The sequence below is a fragment of the Trachinotus anak genome, unplaced genomic scaffold (genome assembly GCF_046630095.1).
Source record: "Trachinotus anak isolate AG129_WGS33_773 ecotype Australia unplaced genomic scaffold, CSIRO_AGI_Tana_v1 ptg000028l, whole genome shotgun sequence".
Classification (NCBI taxonomy): Eukaryota; Metazoa; Chordata; class Actinopteri; order Carangiformes; family Carangidae; genus Trachinotus; species Trachinotus anak.
Genome location: NW_027273879.1, coordinates 18,449,178 through 18,471,077, shown reverse-complemented (window position 1 = coordinate 18,471,077; position 21,900 = coordinate 18,449,178). Strand labels below are relative to the sequence as shown.

Sequence of the window (21,900 nt, the reverse complement as noted above, 5' to 3'; positions counted from 1 at the left end):
CTGAACCTGTTCAGGGAAAACAGGCTGGAGGATCATTAAAGGTCCCGTATTTTACACTCTTCTGTGTTTTATTTGAAGTGTTGACATTTGTGGTTTTAAGAATCAAAAACCATCTCAGTGTAGTTTTACATCTCCTCTCTCAGGCTTCTCTCTGGAGCACCAGTAACAGGAGGCTCTAATCCTCTCTTCCGATTGGCTGACTGTTCTCCAAGTGATTAGATAAAAATATAGCAGATTTCAGGTAAACACTCAGAGAAGCCAAATCCTGCAGGGTTAGATGGAGGGTTCAGGTGGACTGGGCTTGGGGCATGGCTGAGAGCAGCGACTGCTTTGTTGTGACATCACGAAGTTACAAAAGTCCTGATGGCTCATTTTAATGCTCAGTTTCTGAATACAGGCTGTGTGCATTTCTGTGGACTGAGGCTTTGATACTTTCACAGTATTAATACAGAACCTAGACCTGCTTTATATGTGGAAATTTACCCTTATACAATATGGGACCTTTAAAAACTGCAGTTGCATCACACTTTTACCAAAGTGTTGTTTTACAATGGATACTGTAAATAGCTTTATATGAAGAGAGGTCCATATAGAAGAGGTTAAACATTCAGGAAGAAAGGCAAACACCAAGATATTCATTTTAATTTCAGACCGACTGCTCAAATGAATGAGTCTTGATTCTATATTTTTGAACATAATTTATTTACATCATACAATTTATTCTGTATTATTGGAAGATTATGCGCACTGCAGTATATAAATAAAGATGTTTGTACAAACTTGCATAACTAAAGGGTAAAAAACAAAAACACACAAATGAAGCAGCAGACCAAAAATCATCAGAAACAGAAAATTATTAATAACCTACGCCCACAGGTCTCACTAGTCACCGCGGCACACAACCACTTAGCCTCATACGATACTCACACACCAGCCAGCCACATCTACTCCCACAGACACACACCTGTGTTTGATACACGCGTGTGCAGCAGTCCAACAATCCCGATGTTGTGAATTTGTCAGCTCACATTAAAAATAGAACAAAACATTCAATAGTGAAGTAAAAGATGAAAATATTAGTGGAGCTAAACCCATCCAAAGGCAAAAATTAATACAAGTGTAGGCTACTTGTCATACAACAACACAGCATACAAACCACTTTTCTGGAAAACAAAAAACCAAAAGGAAACAAACATCACAGTCAGGCGACACGTCTTGTCATGTGACTTCAGTGGATGGTTTTAAAAACCTAAAAAGCAGAAGTCCACGTGCCTGACCTCCAGATCCTGGACACAGGGCAAGTCACAGCTTTCAGTCCAAGATCAGTGGGAGAAAAAGAAATACACTGTCAAACTACATTGTGTTCCTAGTGCCGCACACACAGCAGGAGGGGGGGAATATGAGCCAGCAAGAAAGGGGCTGCAACAAAGTCTCTTTCTCAAAGTCTTTATAGCAATATGTCTGAGCTGTGTGTTGCAGGCGGGCCAGAGCGGACGAGATTCCGGCGGCACAGAGAAGCATTTCACGTTGATAATAACTTACCGGGACGCAAAAGTCTGACAAGTCAGGAGGGTTTAACTCTGACCACACAGAGTTTAGTGGAGGCCAAAAAAAAAAGAAAAAGAGACAGAGGGGGAGGGAGAGAGATATCAATTTTGCTACTCAAGCCAGCAGAGAGCAAGCACGGCTGAGATGGTGCCGTCAGACAACAGTAGTAACAGTCTGAGAGTCAAACGACAGCCCGAAAATATCTGAGCGCTTTCCAGGCAGAGTTCAAGTGATCTCAGGAGGATCCCAAAACACACTGGACAGCCATCAACAGCATTTTCTAAAAGGGGCAATGACTTTTTCTTCAGCAACCTACCTCAGTCATTTCCCATAATATCCAACCCCCACCCACGCCCAATCCTCAGATACACTCTTAGCTTGTTCAGTACAACCCTTGAAAAAGTGTTAGACTCACACCCAAACAAGAACAAAGCTGAAAATATACGTGAACTTTCATGCACTGGGAGAAAAATGTCCTGAATGTGTAACAAACCAGAAAAGAAAAACAGATCCTTCACAAAGAAGGTTGGGCTCAAGTCTATTTTGTTTTTTTTTTTATATCCGATCGCTCCCAGTATTCAAAGTCAAACTGAGAGTCTTCTTCATATTCTCTGGATCTTGTCGGCAACAACCACAGGGTTCTCTTTGCGAATCTTGGCAGCAGCTTCGGCTTTGTAGTCGTACGGACAGTTGTGCTTGTCGGAGTAACGGTGAAGTCCACAGAACAGGTTCCCACAGCGGCAGTCAAAACCTGAAAAGACACAGCGGAGGACAATCAATCAATCAAAAACAACAGCAAAACACCCCTAAATGGAGACCCTGCAGCCACATGTCGATTACCTTAAAACTCATCACCACCTGATGCAATCAATTGCAGATCAGAACAGGTGTCACATTTTCAGGAAAAAGGACACAGCTCTTTTTTTGGCGAATGTAGACTATTAACAAGCTGTAGTGAATCAGTGCTTCCTGTAACGTAGCCAATTACTGTCAAAATATGAGATCAACCATTTCTGAACTAATGTTTACTCAAATCTTTGCCTTTATCCATTTTAGCTCTTGCTGCTAATGTTTCAGCTGCATAAGAAGACTGACACCTTTTGATTTTTAAAATCAGCTGTTGCAAAAGTAATAGTTTATCCACTATTCACATTCTGCTGTGGACTCTTTGTTTGCTGTGTGTCGGCTCTGGTCTGGACCAGGCTGCATTAGCAAATCTCATTATCTAAGCACAGTAAATGTTCCCATCTGAACACCTGACAACATTCCACCATGTAAATAACTAAATGACTTTATCTAAACTGAAAGAAGCTTCAGTTGTCAGCTAACACTTCTTGGGAACGTAACCATGAAGAACAGGAACAAACCCATGCTTGGTGGCAGACTGACTCTCTCTAATCACATTAACTGGTGCATCGGTGTCAATTCTCACCTGTAAGGCCAACCTTCTTGCGGCACATAAAGCAGCGATTCTTCTTCGGTTTTGGGGGCTCTGGGGTTTTGGAATCTTCACTGCCAGCAGTGGAGGGATGGGAGGCTGAGACTGTGGGCTGACTCACCACTGCAGACACACAAGAGAAACACTTCACTTAGGAAAAGTGTCGCTTTCACTAACCTCACAGAGGTGTTGCACTTAAAAAAAACAAAACAAAAAAAAAAAACATTCCTCGGACAACAAAGCCTTCTATCAGGGTGGTTTGCAGTTATAAATTGTAACATTAATGTATACACTGAAATATACAACAAATTCTCTGAATTTATACATAAAATAAGCAGAATGAAAGACAATAAATGCAATATTGCCTTAAAGCAGCTCTGCTCACTGGTTTACAAATTTCTCCTCAATGGCCAAACACAATCAGAGACATCTGAGTAAAGAATTCCTCAGTATATTTTGATTGTCTCATGATAAATACCATCAAACTGCCCAACTGCAATCAACATCTTTCTGACAGTGAAAACAAAAGGCAAACATTGTACTGCAAATTTCCCAATGTTATTTCTTGATGGACTATTGTATTAGCCGGCATTACACTGCACTCAATCTATTATTCGATATATCCTCAGAGATAAGTAACTGGCCCATTTTTGGTACCCACCTGGCTCTGTGAGCTCTACTTTACTCCCCGATGCTCCTTTCTTCTCACAGGAGAGACTCATCTCAGTCATCTGTTGTGTTACAGAAATGGCCGTTGAAACCCCACTGTGAAGGACAAACAGAGAAATCTATAAAAAGCTGTGTATGACATGAGAGTAAATGCATTTAATGACCATATTTATCATATATCCAGCTGTGTTTGTGTGAGGGGGAAGAGACACTAATGAAATCCTACTTAACGTGTGTTGCTTCAGGTTTAATGGTGCCTTCAAGTGGAGTCATGTTTATGAGAAGAGTCCACAGGAATGACTCCCTGATGCGATTATTCAGGACTCTGTGAGTGTATGTTTTTGGAAGTACTGAGTTAACATCACATAAAGGCACTGATGTTTTCAAAAATGTCCGAGCCCATGAGTTGCTAAGGACTAATGACACTGAGCTCATGACTTTAACCACTTAAATTGTGGAGTCAGCTTCCCATTTCAAACCTGTGACCTTAAGCGTTGTCTGAATGTAGCTATAGTGTGACTGAGGTGTATCCCCTCACCTGAGAGCTTCAGTAGCCTCAGCAGAAGCAGCAGCCTCAGCCGCCACCTCTGCAGCAGCGACTGCAGCAGCTGCAGCATTGTTCAAGGTGGCCTCTAACCTCTGGATGGCAGAAGCCTCAGCTGTGGGTCCACTGCTGCTGCCTGAGGGAGTAAATTTCACTGTGTTACAGTCAGACACTTGAAACAAAGGCAGTGCAGCTGCGGACAGGAGTCAGGAGTTTTCTCCTTTGTGCACATGAAAAAAAAAAAACAACCCAGTGACAGACACAGCAGGTCTTACCCACAGCACTCAAAGAACCGACTCCTCCATTGTTCTGTCTTGACAGGTGCTCCTTGTGGCATACAGAGCACATGCCATTAGTCCTAGGGTTGCCATAGAAACCACAGCCGGTGGCACAGAGCATAGGTACTGGGCTCTGATTGGTCTCCTGGGCCATAGCGATGTCTGCCACCTAGTGAGCTGACCTGGAGACATAAACAAAGACGCACACTGGAATGATGAGTGTTTGTGTCATTGCAACCACAGGCAAAAAAAAAAATCAGACCTGAAGAAATAAGCTCCAGAATTAATTAGCTTTGCTGAGTGGGGCTCTCTGCACAAAGACAAATCATCCCCAACACGCCACTGAAGGGTTAAAGGAATACAAAGAATTCATCAGGCAAAAATGACAAACATTCACTGACTCCAGTTTCTCTAATTTGAGGTTTGCTGCTTGTTCCAATTTATATCCGTAACACTGATTCCTTCCTATTTTCAAATCCCACAACAAACGACACCACTAGTGTTTACTCATATTTATTCTATGCAAGTATATTTATTTTAATTTATTTTGTACTGTTGTATTTTATGCCTTGTACTTGCATTTATCCTTTACTGTGTGCTGTAAGGTGTCCTTGAGTGCCTTGAAAGGTGCCTATAAATAAAATATTATTTTTGTTATTGTATCGTAAACACACTTTGACCAGATGTTCAGACCTAAACAACACTGTGCTAAAAAACCACACTGATGATGTTTTGACACTAGATATAGTCTGAAAAGTGGGGTTCTGTGATATTGTGATTTAGCTAAGCTCAGCTGCATTACAGGCAGCACCCACACTAAATATCCAGGTAGAGAGTCAGAAAATATTCATATTTGTTCTCTTGAATCTGCAGAAGATGATAAAACCAATCCAACATCTGGAACACACAGCTCAAAGCAGTTATCAAAACAGATTAAAATGTGCCATAAGTTTGGTGGGCACTGGATGAGTATTCTTGTTCGGTGATGTTCTGACCTATCTCTGGGCCCTGCAGTGAGCATCAGGCTGTGTCACAACGCAACAGTGTAATTTCACCCCTGGCTGTAGTCTGTCAGCTAAACTAAATCACATTCACCCCCGGTTCAACTCCACTCAACACACTCATAGCACACTATTCATCAGTAGCTAGCAATTATTAATAGGTTTAGCAAGAGCTCATTATCACTCACAGCCGTTAACACATGCCCTCATCTGACTTTGGCTTGTTCAGCTGCTGAGCCACTTAATGTCATTAACACAACATTATATTCTAATTTGGACACGGTCATCAAACAACAGTGTGAAAGGGGCAGGCAATCACTGATCACCGCTGACAGAAGACATTTCTTCAGTAGCCAAAGTTAGAGACAACTTGTATCTTCCTTCTGCCCTGTATCACTACAGGGTTTGGCCTCAGCTCACTACACTACCTGAATGATGAGGTAATCATATCATTTGAGCCAGGGGTCTGTACTTTTTTGGCAACATGGATTATTTTGCTTCTCCTCTCTCTCCCTCTCTCTGTCCTCATTCTGCAGGTATCTCTGCCTCAGGAGCAGCAGGATCCAGATCCACCACTACTCATCTTTACTATTAACCACTGTTACCTGTCATTATTACTGATAACACCATTACCTACACAGCTGTTCCTGGTCTCTCTCTCTTCTCTCCCCTCTCCTCCCTCCACCCCCTCTTTTTATCTTCTCCTAAACCCAACCGGTCGAGGCAGACGGCCGCCCACCCTGAGCCCGGTTCTGTTGGAGGTTTCTTCCTGTTAAAAGGGAGTTTTTCCTCCCCCCTGTCGCCAAGCGCTTGCTCTTTGTGGGAACTGTTGGGTTTTTCTCTTTAACAAAGTAAGGTCTTGACCTTACCCTGTAAAGTGCCTTGAGATAATGTATATTATGATTTGGCGCTATACAAATAAAATTGAATTGAATTGAATTGAATTAAAAACTCAAACCATTTACTGCCTTTTTTAGCTTTAACCAACATCTCACAGTCTTCATCTGTGAATTAAATGGATGAGCTGTCATCACATGGTTTAAGTGTGGAGGGTCGGGTTGGGTTCATAACGTATTCAACAGCCTTCTTGGTCTTCACTGATGAAGACTGAGAGATGTGGGATAAAGCCTTTGAGGGGCTAGTAAGTGGACCTTAAGCAGAGATCAATTTACCACAAATTTCAGGCTGGAGAAAACTCCTACACTGTTTGGCTGCTGATGTTTAACATTTGAGAACTTCAACTTTGTTTGTTAAACAAGGAACAATACCAGAAACTTGATAATTGCATCTCCATTGCTATTTAAAAAAGTCCAGATGTAATGTTATTAGAATGATGATATCTGTGGGCATAAGCACAGGCAGATCTAAAAGCAAATATTTAAGCTAAAATGAACATAATTACTGCTATTCAAAACATAAAGTGTATGAGTCTTCTCTTTTCTAAAAGTTACTAAGATTAACAGGAATTTGCATCAGCCTCATGAGAGACGTATGTTAAGGGAAGTGGTGAGGATATCACTAAAGGGGGCAGAGGCTGTGTACAACATCGGGGAGCAAAAAAGGGAAGTATTCACATCATCAAGTTCTGGTTCCAGTGAACTGCATCAGAGGTGTCTTCCTCGCCCCAAAAATGTCATCACCACACCACTGCAATCTGCAGCTTCACGTGTGTGCGCCTGCAGACTGCAGAGCCCCGGGCTCACATGGACCTGTGTATGGTGGCTTTCCTCTGTCACAGGGGTGCAATGTGACACTGATCTCAAAGGCGCGCACACACACACACACACACACACTCACGAGTTGCCTCAATACAGTAAGACCGTGAACGCATCTATTTTTAGACAACCTCAAGAGACGTGCAAACAGAGCTGGTATCATGCCAAGATTTGTATCCTCGTCAGAGTAGGTTCCCTTCAAAGATAACATCAGCTTTCTAAACCAAGGGAGGAAACACATTATCAAGATAAAGCCTTACACCGACTGTTTTTGAAAGCAATCTGAACAGATTGTAACATGGACACAAAATTCAGCACAACACCTGTAGATCACGTAAAGAGCACGTTTTAAAACCAAGACAAAAGATAAAGTCAGTCCCTGGTTCAAACATGTCGTGTTTCTGGTAGCATGCTAGCATCACCCCGAGGATCAATAACACACAGGGACGCACCTCCAGTTAGACACACTTAGTGGAGTCACAAACAATCGGTCTCATTTATATAAGCTGCGGTCCTCTGTTGCTTCCTGGCAAACACCGGGCCACAGCCGTGTCACTTCTACAAATCCACTGAGTCATGCTAGCAGGCTAATGGCTGCTGCTAGCGTCCATCTCTCAAAAACAACGTTACATTGAACTGGCTAGCATGGACATTATCACCTCTCTGTCGCGTTATAAATGTTTCTGGCTCAAAAGACACACACCTGAAACTAAACTCGACGCTTTATGGTTTAGTCTTGTGGCTCATATGCTAACGACTGTTAGCCACAACAACCGTATGAGCAGATTCTCGTGATCTCGCTAATGATAGCATGCTAAGGGTTAGCTACAACAGAAAACTGTTAGCTCTGTTGTTGCCTTTGCTTTGTCTGTTCTTTGTTTTTGTTCCCACTACAGACCAAGTGCTTAAGTTAACATTAATTTGTAACAAACTGCCTTGACGACTATTAGTATGGGTGAATTAAAAAAAACTGTAAAGCGGACACATAAAAATACCTGTTAATAGTAAAATCTTGATACAGCCAACAAGATACTTGAGCAAATCTATAAATGCTGAGGGTGGTGTTAGCAGATTAACGCTAGCCGCAATAGACAGATAGTTTTTAGTTTGATCGGTGGTGAATAAAACGTGACATTACAGTCAGATTTACTTGCTAGCGGCTCTAACATGGGACAGTAGCCTTTAATTTACGACCTCGCAGTTGGACAAGCAAAGTTTTCAGCGACACGTGTAAATCAAAGGGAGCATTTCTTTCATCCTCGCCAGTTCACTTTCAGTCAAATTTAGATTTAAGTCGAGGCTAATTACCGTGAGATAAAATGTGACTTAAAGAGTGCCCATGTTAACGCTAGTGTTTTCCTCCCCACTTCAGAAACTTCCCCAACAGCCACTTATGCTAGCTCTCGATGCTTCAACTAATGAACTTACCTTCTGTGTCAGAGAAGCGTTTCTTCTGGAAACTTTTAGGATTGACGGAATAACTAGGCAGACCTTGGTTGGAGCTAACTAACTAGGGCCGTCTAGGTGAGTCGTCGCCTGTGCCTTCCTCTTCAGTCCTCACACAGACGCCCGGGACTCCTGCTGGCTGCTTTGGTTGACGTCCTCCGTCGCTGATTTGTGGTGGCATCTGTTTTGTTTTACGTGGTGCGTTTGCGTCCTCTCTCTTTCCGGTGGACGTCACGGAAATTGTGATCCTGTGATTGGAAGGCAGGGGTGCTGGAGTTTAGCCACGAAAGATTTCAGGGTATTACAGAACAATTAAACCTGCTTCCTCCACCCAGCAGACAGACAGTAGCTTCGATCCCACTGTTGTTTAAAAATCAATGAGTATGTTGTTAGGGAAGGGGCGACGCTGCCTTGCTGTCTGTACATCCAACAAAACAAGTTGGGGGGGAGATGGCGCATACACATGCTCCTTGTGAGCTCCACTTTCCTCAGGAAATTTCTGCACCTCCGCTGCCAGCTTTCACCATAGCTCTCTCCATCTAACCCTGGTCTTTGTCCAGTAACTTACATCTCCATGTGGTGAAGCTCAGTGATGTGTAGTCTTTGTATGTACAAGGCACAGTCCAGGTATTTTTTGTCAAAAAGTCACAGGGTTCAGGTAAAAGCAGGAATATCTTGGTCATTTAAAAAAATCCTGATCATTTCATGTTGTGTAGCTGTTCTAATGATACCGAGTCTGGATTGATATTTATTTTTATCAACTTTTTGTCATGTTTATTTTTATAGGGACAAGCACATAGCATGGACTGATGCCACATGCCACAGCATTTATAGCCTAAGCTTGTTTGCAATGTCCATCACAAGGGCCTGCACACAAATACACAAAACTCACATGGAAAATGCATGCAAAACAGAATACAACACAAACAATTCACAGGACACACACGATGATGCATAAAATGATCATAAAACCCAACGAAAAGCACCAGATCCTTTATGCCTACACAACTGAACACTCTTTCAAGGTAACCTGAGTTTAAAATGATGCAATTCATGATCCATTTTGAGTTCTGTCAGATAGGAGTTTCACATATTGATCCAAAATTAGAAAATAGACATTAAAAGCACAATTTGGGGGGCCTTTGTTGTTAGGAGGAGGTGCCTTTCATGTACGTTATAATTCATCCATGCAATTCATCCCTCTACTCATTTGCAAATTCCCATCAGCTCCTTATAGATTGTTTTTGAATTTGCAACTCTTCTATCATTTCAGATTACCTGAATGAAGAAATTGTCATAATCCAAAAATATTTTGTCATTCTGTAGTTGTTTGATAAAGAGAATGGAAGAAAGAAAGATGTTATATTTGTAGAAAGGTTATTTCAGATAACAGTAAGGCAATAGTTCACATATTTTGCATGAAGCAGAGATAGGTTTTTGGATATTTTTTCCTGTTAATTGCTCACAAAGACATTTAGAGCTGAAAATAAGAATTCACTGAGCAATGAGGTCATATGTCTATCTGTGTGTGTGTGTGTGTGTGTGTGTGTGTGTGTGCAGGCAATGGCACATATAAGCGCATCTTCATCCGATTTTCTGTTTGTATTTTTATTTTTGTCTTTAGTTTGTAAACATATTCTCTACATGGAAATAACACATTTAAAAAGCACGTAAACGCTACGAAGCGTGGTTTTAAAACATAAGCAGGACATAACAGGAAAAGGAAGTGAACGAAAAGGAAAAAGAACCTAAATCACGTGACCACTAGTTGTCTGGGGAACGCATTTGAAACAGATGCGCTCGACCAATCAGAAGCTCAGGGAACTCGGAGCGCAGCCAATCAGCGCGTAGAGAGCGAGGATTTAAACCAAGACGCTGAAGCTTAAAACTACACCGCGTCTCTCGTCATCGCGACTCTCGTCCTTTGGTCGAAGCAACGAACATTTCCAAATGGCTCTTCGAGTGACCAGAGTAAGTTAATTCAGCCTTTTTTCCCTTTGAATGTATCGCTTTCTTACTCATAACGGAAAGGGTTTAAATGAAATGTGGCTTCATTTAATTTTTTTTAAAATTTATTTTCTTTTTAAAAAAAATACCTGCGTTGTAAAATGCCGTCCTGTGTCGCGGTGGGACCTGCTGGAGCAGGAACTGTACATCCGACTATTAAAAACCGAGTAAATCCTCGCTCGTCCTACCACACACCTGCAACATCAGACATAACTTTGCTGCTTTTGCTCTCCTGCAGAACCGCCTGGCTTCCACCAGGACCGACCTCGGTGGCAAGGCCTGCTCGGTGACCGGGCCCACGCTGAAGCCCCGGGCGGCGCTTGGCGAGATTGGAAACATCGCAGTGAACAAAGAAGCACAGAAAAAGGTGAAATATCACCTAATCATGAAATACCAGGAGTTTGCCATACTTTATCTGCGAAGGAGGGGTGGTATTGTACAAACCATTGGTTTGTACAATACAAACGCCTTATATCGTTAGTCATGCCTTGAAATTCTTCAATAATCTTGCAGGATGATGCAATACTATAAGGTCTGGTTATGTTGTGGGGATTTTCATGTCTCTTAAATTGAACCAGTGGACTAGCTGCTTAGTCCAAAGGCCTAAATGTGGTGGGAACAAAAGGGTGTCAACAAAATGGACGTGCTGCTACCCTTTTAAAGATGTGCGTTTGCATTTTAAATGTGCAACTAACAATTGTCATGAGTTACTGAGTATATTCTCAACAATTGGACTTAAGTTTTTATGTTCTAGGGAAAATGACTAAACCATGCAGTTGCATTATCATTTCAGCTGAGACTTATCACTTTTATATATAATCCCCCCCCCCCCCCCCCCCCCCAGAACATCAAGACAGAAGCAACTAAGAAGCCCAAAGTCACCGCTAAAGTGGAAAAAGCAGCAGCAGTAGTTGAGCAACCAAAACCAAAAAATGAGGTCCCAGCTGTTAAATCTGAGCCTGAGGTACAGGTAAGTTTCCTGCCAGCAGCTATCTGGCTATTTAGACACAAATGACTGCTGGGTGTGGTGCTTCTGTTTGTTTGAACTCATGTTTGGATTTCCACTGCAGGTTCTGCCTGAACCTGCCTCCCCAACTCCAATGGAGACTTCTGGCTGTGAGCCTGCTGACCTCTGTCAGGCATTTTCAGATGTCATGCTTCATACTGCTGTCAGGGACGTGGATGCCGATGACTACGACAACCCCATGCTCTGCAGTGAATATGTGAAACACATCTACAAGTATCTACGACAGCTCGAGGCAAGCAACGTTTTAACTTTGTGATTGGATTTCATGTTAAATGTGTCTGGCTTTCTCCCCGTCTCGTCTCTGGGTTTAATCCAGTTTCTTGTCTCTTCAGGCTGAGCAGAATGTTAGACCCAGTTATCTGCAGGGTAAGGAGGTGACTGGTAACATGCGAGCCATTCTCATTGACTGGCTGGTGCAAGTGAGCCTGAAGTTCCGCCTACTGCAGGAAACGATGTACATGACTGTGGGAATCATCGACCGCTTTCTTCAGGTAAGGGTTTTTGTATTAAACCTTAGCTTTGCTATACAACAAAGCCCTAGCCTCCCACTGATGTGCTACACCTGTGCTTCTAATCTCTACATGTGGTTGCATTCCCAACAGGACCACCCAGTCCCCAAGAAGCAGCTGCAGTTGGTTGGAGTGACCGCCATGTTCCTTGCTTCCAAATACGAGGAGATGTATCCTCCGGAGATCTCAGACTTTGCCTATGTGACAGACAGGGCCTACACCACTGCCCAGATCAGAGACATGGAGATGACCATCCTGCGGGTGCTCAAGTTCCAACTAGGCCGCCCTCTCCCCCTGCAGTTCCTCAGAAGGGCCTCAAAGATTTACGAGGTATCAGCATCTTAGTCCAGCTGAAACTGAATTCACTGACAGAATTCAGGTTTTTGTCAAGGCACTCATGTACCTGTCTCACTTCAGGTAACTGCTGAGCAGCACACACTGGCAAAATACCTCCTGGAGCTCACCATGGTCGACTACGAGATGGTTCACTTCCCACCCTCCATGGTGGCTAGTGCTGCTTTGGCTCTTACCCTCAAGACCTTGGATGCTGGGGAATGGGTGAGTGTGGCAGCTTCCCTTTTTTTTTTTTTTTTTTTTTTTTTTTTCCTGTTGACTACTGCAGATGCTATAGCTTAACTGATACTGGAGTTTAGACAATCCAAAAACTTTATTTATATAGAGAATCTGTCAAGATGCATAAAGTTGCCTCTAGTTGTAAAAGATGGCAAGACCTCTTCTGCTTTGACCATGTTTCTGACATCTCTTCTCAGGATGTGACACTGCAGCACTACATGGACTACACAGCAGAGAGTTTGATTCCTGTAATGGCACACATTGCCAAGAACGTTGTGAAAGTGAACGAGGGGCAGACCAAGCACGTGGTAAGTTGTGACCAAACTATAACGTCATGTCACTGAACTCTTCCAGCCAGATGGGATGTAAAATACCTAGTGAATCAGACTCCCTGCCACAAGGCAGATAGTTGGAGCCTTGCTTTCTGCTTGGCCAGTTAGAACATCAGTGACACTTATTTTGCTATTTGTCTTTTCTGTTTCAGGCCATCAAAGGCAAATACTCAACTTCAAAGCAGATGAGGATTGCCACCATCTCGCAGCTCAAATCTGCATTTGTGAAGGACCTTGCAAAGCAGCTCACCCAGTGAACTGCCTGAATGTTTTTAGCACCATGTGCTGATTTGTACAGTTGTAACTTAAACTTTTTAACCGTGACTGAAGGATCAGCACGCAGAGGACCATGTCAGTGGTTTGCATGTTTAACCAGCTGCGATCATGCATACTTGACTGACCATTTACAAAGCATGCTCCAAGTTTTAATTCTGTGGCTTCCAATTGAAAATCTAGACCAGATTATGAAACTGACTTGCTCTTCAATGCTGTGACCATTATCAACATCTTTACACATGAGATTCAGTCAGCCTAAAATGACTACTGTAATGCAACAATTCACCATTTTCACTCTTACAACATGACTCATTAATGCACTACTTATTGTTAGCAGACTGAAGTCTTTGGTATCTTGAATGCAATTTGACAGTTCTGAAACTAAAATGTTGCCACAGTGTAACTTGACAGTCACAAACTTGTGTCCCTATCAGTGTCAAGTCTAGCAGTTATTTTTTATGCTGTAATCAATGAAAAGCTAAAACTTGTTGCATGCTTTCAGAAATGTCAGCCATGTAAAGGTCCAGTGGGCAGGTCTGGCCCTTTCCAGCCTTTTTATGGTATATTCTTAATGTGTGACTGTGTAAAATGTACAGTGATACTTTAAATGATTTTACATTCTTAAAGCATCTATTAAATGGTTTTTGACCAGACAACTGCTTCCTTGCCATGTATTTTCCTCACCACTAGAGGTCACTGTAAGACTGAAGTTGCATTCCTCTATAACCTCAAGTTCTGTAATGTGTCAGCTTGAGCTTCAGTGATACTGGGATGTAAGATACTCATGTCCCAGTCTGAAATTGCTTCTAAAATTGACTAGATGTGCTGTTCAGCTAAGAACTCTATAATTCTTACACCTGTGTTTGGATTGTCCTAGTTTCTGCTACAATGTCCCTGAGCATCAGGGTGATCTGAGACAACAGTATTTGTTACAAAATGTGTAGTGGCTCATGCCCTTTAGGACCGGCCATGCAACCTCTGTAAACAAACTGCATGTTGGTTTTGGATGTAATACCACCCCACTACTGAGTGAACTCAGGGGTAAGAGCCTTTCTAGTTTAAAGTGCATTGCCTATTCCTGTTTGAATCTTGTGCTTTACTTTATGCAGTCTTAATGTTGCAAACCTGAATCTTAACCTTGGTATCACCAGAGTGGTCTTGTTTGCTCTATCATGTCTTAACATTTTCTGCAGACCTCCTCTAATGGCTGTTTCCCAAAAATGGAACTATCATTCCAGTAACTTTCCAACAGGCCAGTGATGGCTTGGTGCTGATGCATCAGGGCTTGAGAAGTAACAAGTTGCAGAACAGAAATGCCAAAAATGTTCGAGATACTTTGAGTAATTTTAAAGTAATGGCTTCAAAGCTGGTGTCCATTAGGTAGTATTATCCAATATTAAAGATCTAGCAGGGCAGTGTGTGCAAAGCTTTGGGGTATTGACAGATTTTGATTTGTCACAGTGGGAAGAACAGGTTTTACTAATGGCATGAACAATGGCTCAATTATATTAAAGTGAACAACAGCAGCTAATTGAAATTCAGCCGTCATTAATTTTTCTTTTCAGCTCAATTTAAGGACCAGCAAAATTGACAATATCTGCAGATGTTGTGGTATAATCTTTTGTCCACCCCTTAAATTGAGTCTTAATACTAGTAAGAGACATGGAGAGCTCATGTAAGCTGCAGATAGGCTCCTCAGATTCAATTACATCAAATCAAACCACAAGTATTTAAGGATAATGGACAAAGCAGAGTGGGAGCTATTATCACTTTAACCCATTCACAGCTGAGACCCTGGGGGAACCAGCCCCCCCATCCATCCTCACACCCCCAGGAGGACGCCTGGAGAGCTTTGCTGTACAAGACCACCTGCCATCTGCATGACGTGAGTCACTGTGTACATCATCGGGGTCATAAGGCCATCGCTCCTAAAGGCCCTCTGGATAACACTTGACTACATCTATTGCTGCAGAAGCTGAGACCAGAAATCATGTGCCTCTGAAAGGGGAAAAACATTATTTGGCACGTTGGGAGTTTGGGTTTATTGAAGTTCATGCAAAGAGTTCATACAGTGAAATATGACCTGAGTTCCACATAAAAGATCAGTGGTGCATTCGCTGTCTTGTGAGGTAGAAACCCAGCCAAACCATGCTTTGATAGTTTCAAAGGTTTTATATTGCTAAATTGTTTGACACAACCCTGATATGAGATTCAAAGATGTGCATCTGTTACCTGACATAATGACATACGGGCAGTAATGCTGACACCTTAAGAGCACATCCCTTTCATCCATCTAGCTCTCCCTCTGTTGTTTTCCACAGAGACACATGATAATTAGTCTCAGTTATCGTGGAAAGCCGGGCTTTTAAACCCACAGATCATACTGAGAATTCATTCTTGGAGGCTGAGGTCATGACTGAGCAGCCATATCAGTTTACAAGAGAGATTCCTCCTGTGCGGGGCTCCAAACCATACACTTGCAGCTGCCTGGAACACTATTTGGCCTCTCTGACAAGGATTCAGCTGTGTGACATTTATTATGATGGAAAATTGAACATAGTGGCTGTGCAGCTCAAGACAAGTCAGCAACTGAACACCGAAACACCACGTTTGCTCGTGATCCTAAAATGCTTAAGGGGTAAGTTCACACAGAATACCAAAAAAAAAAGAAAAAAAGAAAAGATATTTCATCACTCAACCTTTGGGGTCTCGTACAAGTAGCTTTGGTTTTTGCAGAGGGTGAAAGAACGGCCGCTGAGATTTCTGCCTCCACCCCAATACAAAAAAGGAGAATGGAATTTACTTTGTGGTGCTCAAAACTCTAAAATAATTACATTTGAAAAATTAAACAGTAATATGCCTTTTACTGGTAGCAAACTGATTTGTCACCAGTTATTGAGCGGTCGTCTGCACAGGAGCAGCAGTACATGTTACTTTTCCTGCATGTCACAGTTTACTGCCTCAGAAAATATGTTACTCCGTGGATGAGAATGACAGAGAAAGTGATCAGAGATGATCGAGAATCTGGGCTTACTTGGTCTTATTTGACTGAATTTTGTCCAGACCAACACCTGGATTAGGTCCTGGATTCTAAGAACCTCCGCACTTGTGTAATCTCAGATGGGGTTTGGAGACTATAAATCTTTAACAGAAAACCTACTGACTTGGGCGATCCCCTGACTTTTCATGTAGCACCACCAGTAAGTTGACATCTGTGCTTCACAGTGAAGTATCTCAACATCGCACACAGTCATGGTTCCCAGACAGTGTATCCTAATGACTTTGGTTATACCCTAAAATTTCATCTGGCACAACCATGTGTTTGTTTGTTTGTTTGTTTTTTAAATATCAACAATAATATTGAACTATTGGGTGTATGGCCAATAATAACTTCAGGTCAAATTTTCTCTTTGTCCATTTGGTTCATGACCAAGTACTCGCAAAACTAGTGACATGCCCATCAGCCTCTGCTGTACTTTGTATTGAATGCTAATGACGAAATGTTTGCACACTAACACAGTAAAGGAGCTATTTGTCACTTTCGCCATTGCTACATAGCCGACATTAGCATTAACTCTTTACTTACCAGTCTTGCCATGAGCTTCAGCCATTGTTGGGTTCACAATATGAGAGGTTATAACAGACCGTGCGAGCAGCACTACTTCTTCAGGGCAGACTTGATGCTACAGTGACTCGGTATCAGAAAGTGACGAGACCGTCCAGCTGGACCTGGGCTATCAGGTGCGCATGCTAATTTCAGTAGAAGAAAAGAAGTGATAGAAATAGAAGCGAAACAGGAGAGCTGCTCTCCAATAATGGAGACAGCTCTTAGCAAGTAAAGGAATAAAGTTCTATGCTTACGCTAGACTGCTAAGTAAACAGCTGTTAATGCTAATGTTGGCTATCACTGTCACTATAGCAAAACGTATATATAGCTCTTTGAAACAAGCTGATGAGCATGGCAAACATTAAATCTTCTCATTCTGACCATATTAACATTCTGATGTTATTATTTAGCTTAAAACACGACTGTGGGACTGTGCAGCCCTCCAAACCCGCTAGTATGGGTGTAGGCTTCTAGCCTTGTTTTTATCCGTTTCTTGCAGCTTTAAAGTAGTTCAATACTATATCACTTTATTCTTGTAATAGCATTGTGACATTCAAGTTCCGAGTTTCCCTGAATAATAAACCCACTGTGAACAATTGCATATTGTAACAAATTAATTTTATCTCAGGTCCGCCTTTAGCTTTTCTGATTTTTCCACCATGTTTGTCAGTCTTCTGCTCTGAATGGAACTGCTCAGGTGTCACTATCTTGCCCAAGGACACTTCAGCACACTGCCTGGAGGAGCTGGGGATCAAACCACTGACCTTCTAATTAACAGATGACCCGCTCTACCTCCTGGTACCCTTGGTAACCTCGGTACCAGGTACTGCTTTCTCCTCTGCAGATAGTACCCCATCAATGTGTTGCCATTATATTAGCGACTACACACAATGGTATTGTGTGTATTGTGTGTAGTCGCTTGGAACCTCGGAGGCAGTGATACCAAAAAAGGAACCAGATGGAAGGTACTATCCACACCTTTCAGCCAATGGAAAGCCAAAAAAGTTGAGTTGAGTTGAGCTGGTATCATGCAGTGAAAAGGGTTGATTGTTTCAGTCATCTTTACTGCCATTTTTACATAACTTGACTTTATGTCTGTGTTTGTGTAACCAGGCTGTTGTATATAATGTATGCCATTGTGGATTTAAAGTTTAAGTTTGGTTCATTATTTTCTTTGCTTTGTAGCTTTTCTGAAACTTGAATACATGATCTTCAGTTTGCCCAGTTGTTATGGGATTGTAGATGTTTAAATTACTATTTTATTTTATTTTATTGCCATCATTGCATTGGCTTCATCAGAGGCAGATGTCTCAAAACCTATGTATTCAGATAAAACCAAAACTATCTGCATGGCTAGACACCACTAAAATTGAATTATAAAATATGTCGGGTGAACCAACCACTTAAATGACAGCAATGTACAATCATGCAAACTTGATGTCCGTTTATGTATTTTTGCACATTTCAGTTTCCTTAAAGCCCAAATGCTTCTGTCCTTTTCCATGTTTACTCAAGCTCTCCCCATTAAATGAATTTGCGAGTCAGCACTGAGGTCCAGAAAGAATGCAAAGCTTGGCTTCAGCCTGCTCAGTATTTCAGCATCACAGATCTCACCCACAAGCAGATCGTCCAAGACCAGAGTCAAAAGTTTGGAACTCCTTCCCAGTCTAAACATCTTCCAAGATGGCCAGAGATTTAACAAGTGCACCCTTCAGAATGAGTCAATGCCCATTCTCACCTCCCGTCCACCAAGTCTGCGTGTCTCTATTCAATAATGACAAAGTCAAACAAACAGCCGGCCCGTGGCAGCACTGTTAGGGTTTCTGTGGGGTGCTAATAGGCTGGCAGCTGGCATGCAGAATGAGGCCTCTGGGTTGGAGAATGGAATGAAGCACAAATAAACACAGGGTCATTCATTTTCACAATTTATGGATTTTCAAATAAAAATCATGTGCTTCCTGAACTTTACTGACCTTTGACGCTCAATGTCACATGGAGGAAATAAAGGCTGCCATTGTGGCCTGAACAGTGGAGTGCTTGAACCAGGTGTGAATAGGATTTTCTCCAGACCACCTTAACCTCTCTGTGTACAGTTTGAGTGGCGAGCAGGAAGTCATCTTCTCCTCACGGTCAAGGTTTACGCTTACTTGTGCTTTCTTTCAAAGACACAGGACACTGAGTAGTTTGGAGGGAGAGGAGAAAGCTTTTATATTTCAAAGCAAATGTCAAAGATGATTTGAACAAATATCAGTGCAAATTTAATATTCAGAAGAAAGAACATCTCAAAACTACATACATACAGAAGAATATTTCTTCACTGCTTTATCTCTGAGTGAGTATTAGTGATGTACTGTGAGGCCTCCTATATGTCCTGTCCCATATGTTTAGTGTTGTACATCATTTAACAAAACAATCTCACCTGTTCTCAAGCTTTCAGTCATATCAGATGGTCTCCATCAGCGTGAGTGAGTGAGTGACCTTTCTGAGCACTTTCTCATCCTCATGTTAGCTTAAATATTGACCTTCAAAGTTAATTCTTGACCTTGGAAACAGCAGTTGACAAAACAATATCACCTGAAGGTCCATTTAGTTCTTTTTTTGGTAGCTTTTTACATTATCACAAGCTTCATCAGAAGATGTAATGTAACATGAACAATAAGTAAAATAAAATAAGATAAAATAAAATAAAATGGGAATTTAAACATCTACAATCCCATAACAACTGGGCAAAGCTACAAAGTAATGAAAATAGTATAATAGTATAGACTGAAGTTGTAATAAACCAAACTTATGCTTTAAATCAGCAAACCATCCTACGGCACACGTTATAAACGACAGCCTGGTTACACAAACACAGACATAAAGTCAAGTTATGCAAAAATAAAGCCACTGTACAAATCCCAAATTTTATTACATGCGTGTTTTGGCAGAAGATGTTGTTTTGGGGAGACAAAAAGAAGTTATTATCTTGTTTCAGCTCTCAGAGGTTATTTTTGGCCCCTGAGCAGCTCGACTGGACCAGTTCAGAGTACAATGTGGTTGCAGAGCGACGAGGACTCTTGGTTCTTCAGTTCTCCTACTGATTTTTCCACTGGCCGTCTCTACACAAATTCTGGGGATTAATAGGTCTGGTCCAAAGATTTTAAAGCGCCAGTATGATGGCATGCTTTTTAAAGTCAGGAGTTTATTACTTGGTTCTATATAAGAACCAATATAAAGCTGTATCAGAGATACTGAGGTCAAATTTCTTTTCACTATTGGGATCTAAAAGTTGTATTTTGAACTTGCTGAGGACTGTTTTTGTGTACGACTGCATTTTTATAGTCTAGTGCGAGACCCCTGAATCACTGCCACATCTTACATTTGCTCAGCAATTAAAAAACTGAAGATGTTGTACCCTTTTACAGCTGTTTCCCTCAGTTGGATAAACAAATCAACAAATCAGCTCTGTCAGCAGCATTAAGAATGGGGATGCCATCTACCCACAAAGCTAGCTTGCTACCTACCTTCATCCATGACAAACCGCAACACAAAAATGACAGTAACACCATTTGTATGTCAACCACTTTTAAAACCAACATATTTTTTGGTCTATATGAAAAATTAGAATTTATTTATTAATTGAAATAATTACTCCTTGTAACTGCTACCATACTTTCTTTGTCAACAACAACAACAACAACAACAAAAAATATCTTTGGGTGATACAAGAGGTTGTAGTAGAGGTTTTAAGTATATGTACAGTATGTTAAATGCTTAAAATATTAGCAAGCTTAATTGCAGGTCTTAGTGAAGGTGTTTGAAGTATTGAAAAATTTTAATAAAATTTATTTTGGCTTATATTTTCTTAACTGTCTTAAAGAAATAACTACACGTCAAACAATGTGCAATGACGGAGTTAGTTGTTGCTGTAATCATTCCTCCTGTCCATACTGGCTGTGAAGAAATGCCTTCCCAGTGGAAGTCTAGGAGGGACAAAATACACAGTCCTCATTATATTAAAAAAAATGAATGTTACAGGTCACCTGAAGCTAATATGAGGAGTCAGCAGGATGAATTAGCCACATCAAGTGAGGAGTTATTGTCTGATATGATCTGGGGAAACCAACAGATCTGTCATCATTTGAATACACAGAAATATACTGTTCTGAGTCAAGCAGCATCCTGTGGGGCTCAAAATGACAACCTGGTACAAAAAGTGGTTTGGGTCTCTATAGCTAATTTCCCCCTTTCATGACAACTGTACGGGGTGAAATTTTATATAACTTGCCCGTTTTAATTTTACTAAGACGGCTCTAGATGCCTCACCTCTTTCAGAAACCTATGAGTGATGTCACGGAGGCTACAACCATCTTTATATACAGCGTATGCTCTGAGCAAACTGGTAGACTTACACCATATTGCTCTAAGTGACTAGTTTTGGAATAAAACATCTCATTTTGACTTTGAAGAACTCCTCTTGAGATTTCAGCTCTGGTTATCTGGCTCATAAAAAGCAGCTTACTAAACGTCCTCACCAGCAGTCACGTACACTACATCTTCATGTTCACATTACGTCATGCTGACTGAAGCACCAATGGTTTGTACTTGTCAAACTGCGCCCTGCTTTTTAACCTAACCTCACCGTGCAACATAATAATCACTAAAGGGCTATTAAGTTAATGTTGCCATGTAGTGTGACTATCAGAGGTTACATCACACTGTTTTACTTAGAGGGAACTGTGCCAGTGTTTGTGTTTTGATTTACGAGATCAGTAATAATGAGAACAAGACTGCTCATGAATCCTGTGCCTGGTGCTGTGATTACACTGTATGTGGTATATTCCTTCCTTATGTGATGGCTGACGATTGAGATAATTAAGTGCTTTAGGCTGATTTATGAGCCATGTAATGTAATATTGTAGTTTTTAAGGTTTGATTTGTGTTACAA

The 21,900-nt window shown here is 41.5% G+C and overlaps 2 protein-coding genes across 2 annotated transcripts; one reads left to right on the top strand and one right to left on the bottom strand.

The window, feature by feature from the left end:
• Positions 1 to 678: 678 nt before the first annotated feature.
• On the bottom strand, positions 679 to 8,756 carry LOC139611320 (AN1-type zinc finger protein 5-like). The gene is made up of 6 exons (XM_071465890.1): positions 8,622 to 8,756; positions 4,475 to 4,659; positions 4,194 to 4,335; positions 3,648 to 3,751; positions 2,981 to 3,109; positions 679 to 2,299 (listed from the first exon to the last, which is right to left on the bottom strand). The coding sequence occupies exons 2-6, from the start codon at positions 4,629 to 4,631 to the stop codon at positions 2,151 to 2,153; spliced, it is 681 nt and encodes a 226-aa protein (XP_071321991.1). The 5' UTR covers positions 4,632 to 4,659; positions 8,622 to 8,756; the 3' UTR covers positions 679 to 2,150.
• Positions 8,757 to 10,453: 1,697 nt separating this feature from the next.
• On the top strand, positions 10,454 to 14,019 carry ccnb1 (cyclin B1). Its single transcript, XM_071465889.1, has 9 exons — positions 10,454 to 10,610; positions 10,885 to 11,013; positions 11,491 to 11,616; positions 11,717 to 11,905; positions 12,006 to 12,164; positions 12,276 to 12,512; positions 12,600 to 12,740; positions 12,953 to 13,063; positions 13,240 to 14,019. The coding sequence occupies exons 1-9, from the start codon at positions 10,590 to 10,592 to the stop codon at positions 13,342 to 13,344; spliced, it is 1,218 nt and encodes a 405-aa protein (XP_071321990.1). The 5' UTR covers positions 10,454 to 10,589; the 3' UTR covers positions 13,345 to 14,019.
• Positions 14,020 to 21,900: the final 7,881 nt, after the last annotated feature.

Excerpts from the sequence above, each read along its gene's own strand:
- ccnb1 (XM_071465889.1), top strand. The coding sequence starts at position 10,590 with ATGGCTCTTCGAGTGACCAGA. Across the intron at positions 11,014-11,490 it reads ACAAAGAAGCACAGAAAAAG|AACATCAAGACAGAAGCAAC; the intron begins GTGAAATATCAC and ends CCCCCCCCCCAG. Across the intron at positions 12,513-12,599 it reads GGGCCTCAAAGATTTACGAG|GTAACTGCTGAGCAGCACAC; the intron begins GTATCAGCATCT and ends GTCTCACTTCAG.
- LOC139611320 (XM_071465890.1), bottom strand. The coding sequence starts at position 4,631 with ATGGCCCAGGAGACCAATCAGAGCCCAGTACCTATGCTCTGTGCCACC. Across the intron at positions 3,752-4,193 it reads GAGGCTACTGAAGCTCTCAG|TGGGGTTTCAACGGCCATTT; the intron begins GTGAGGGGATAC and ends TGTCCTTCACAG. Across the intron at positions 3,110-3,647 it reads AGTAGAGCTCACAGAGCCAG|TGGTGAGTCAGCCCACAGTC; the intron begins GTGGGTACCAAA and ends GTGTGTCTGCAG.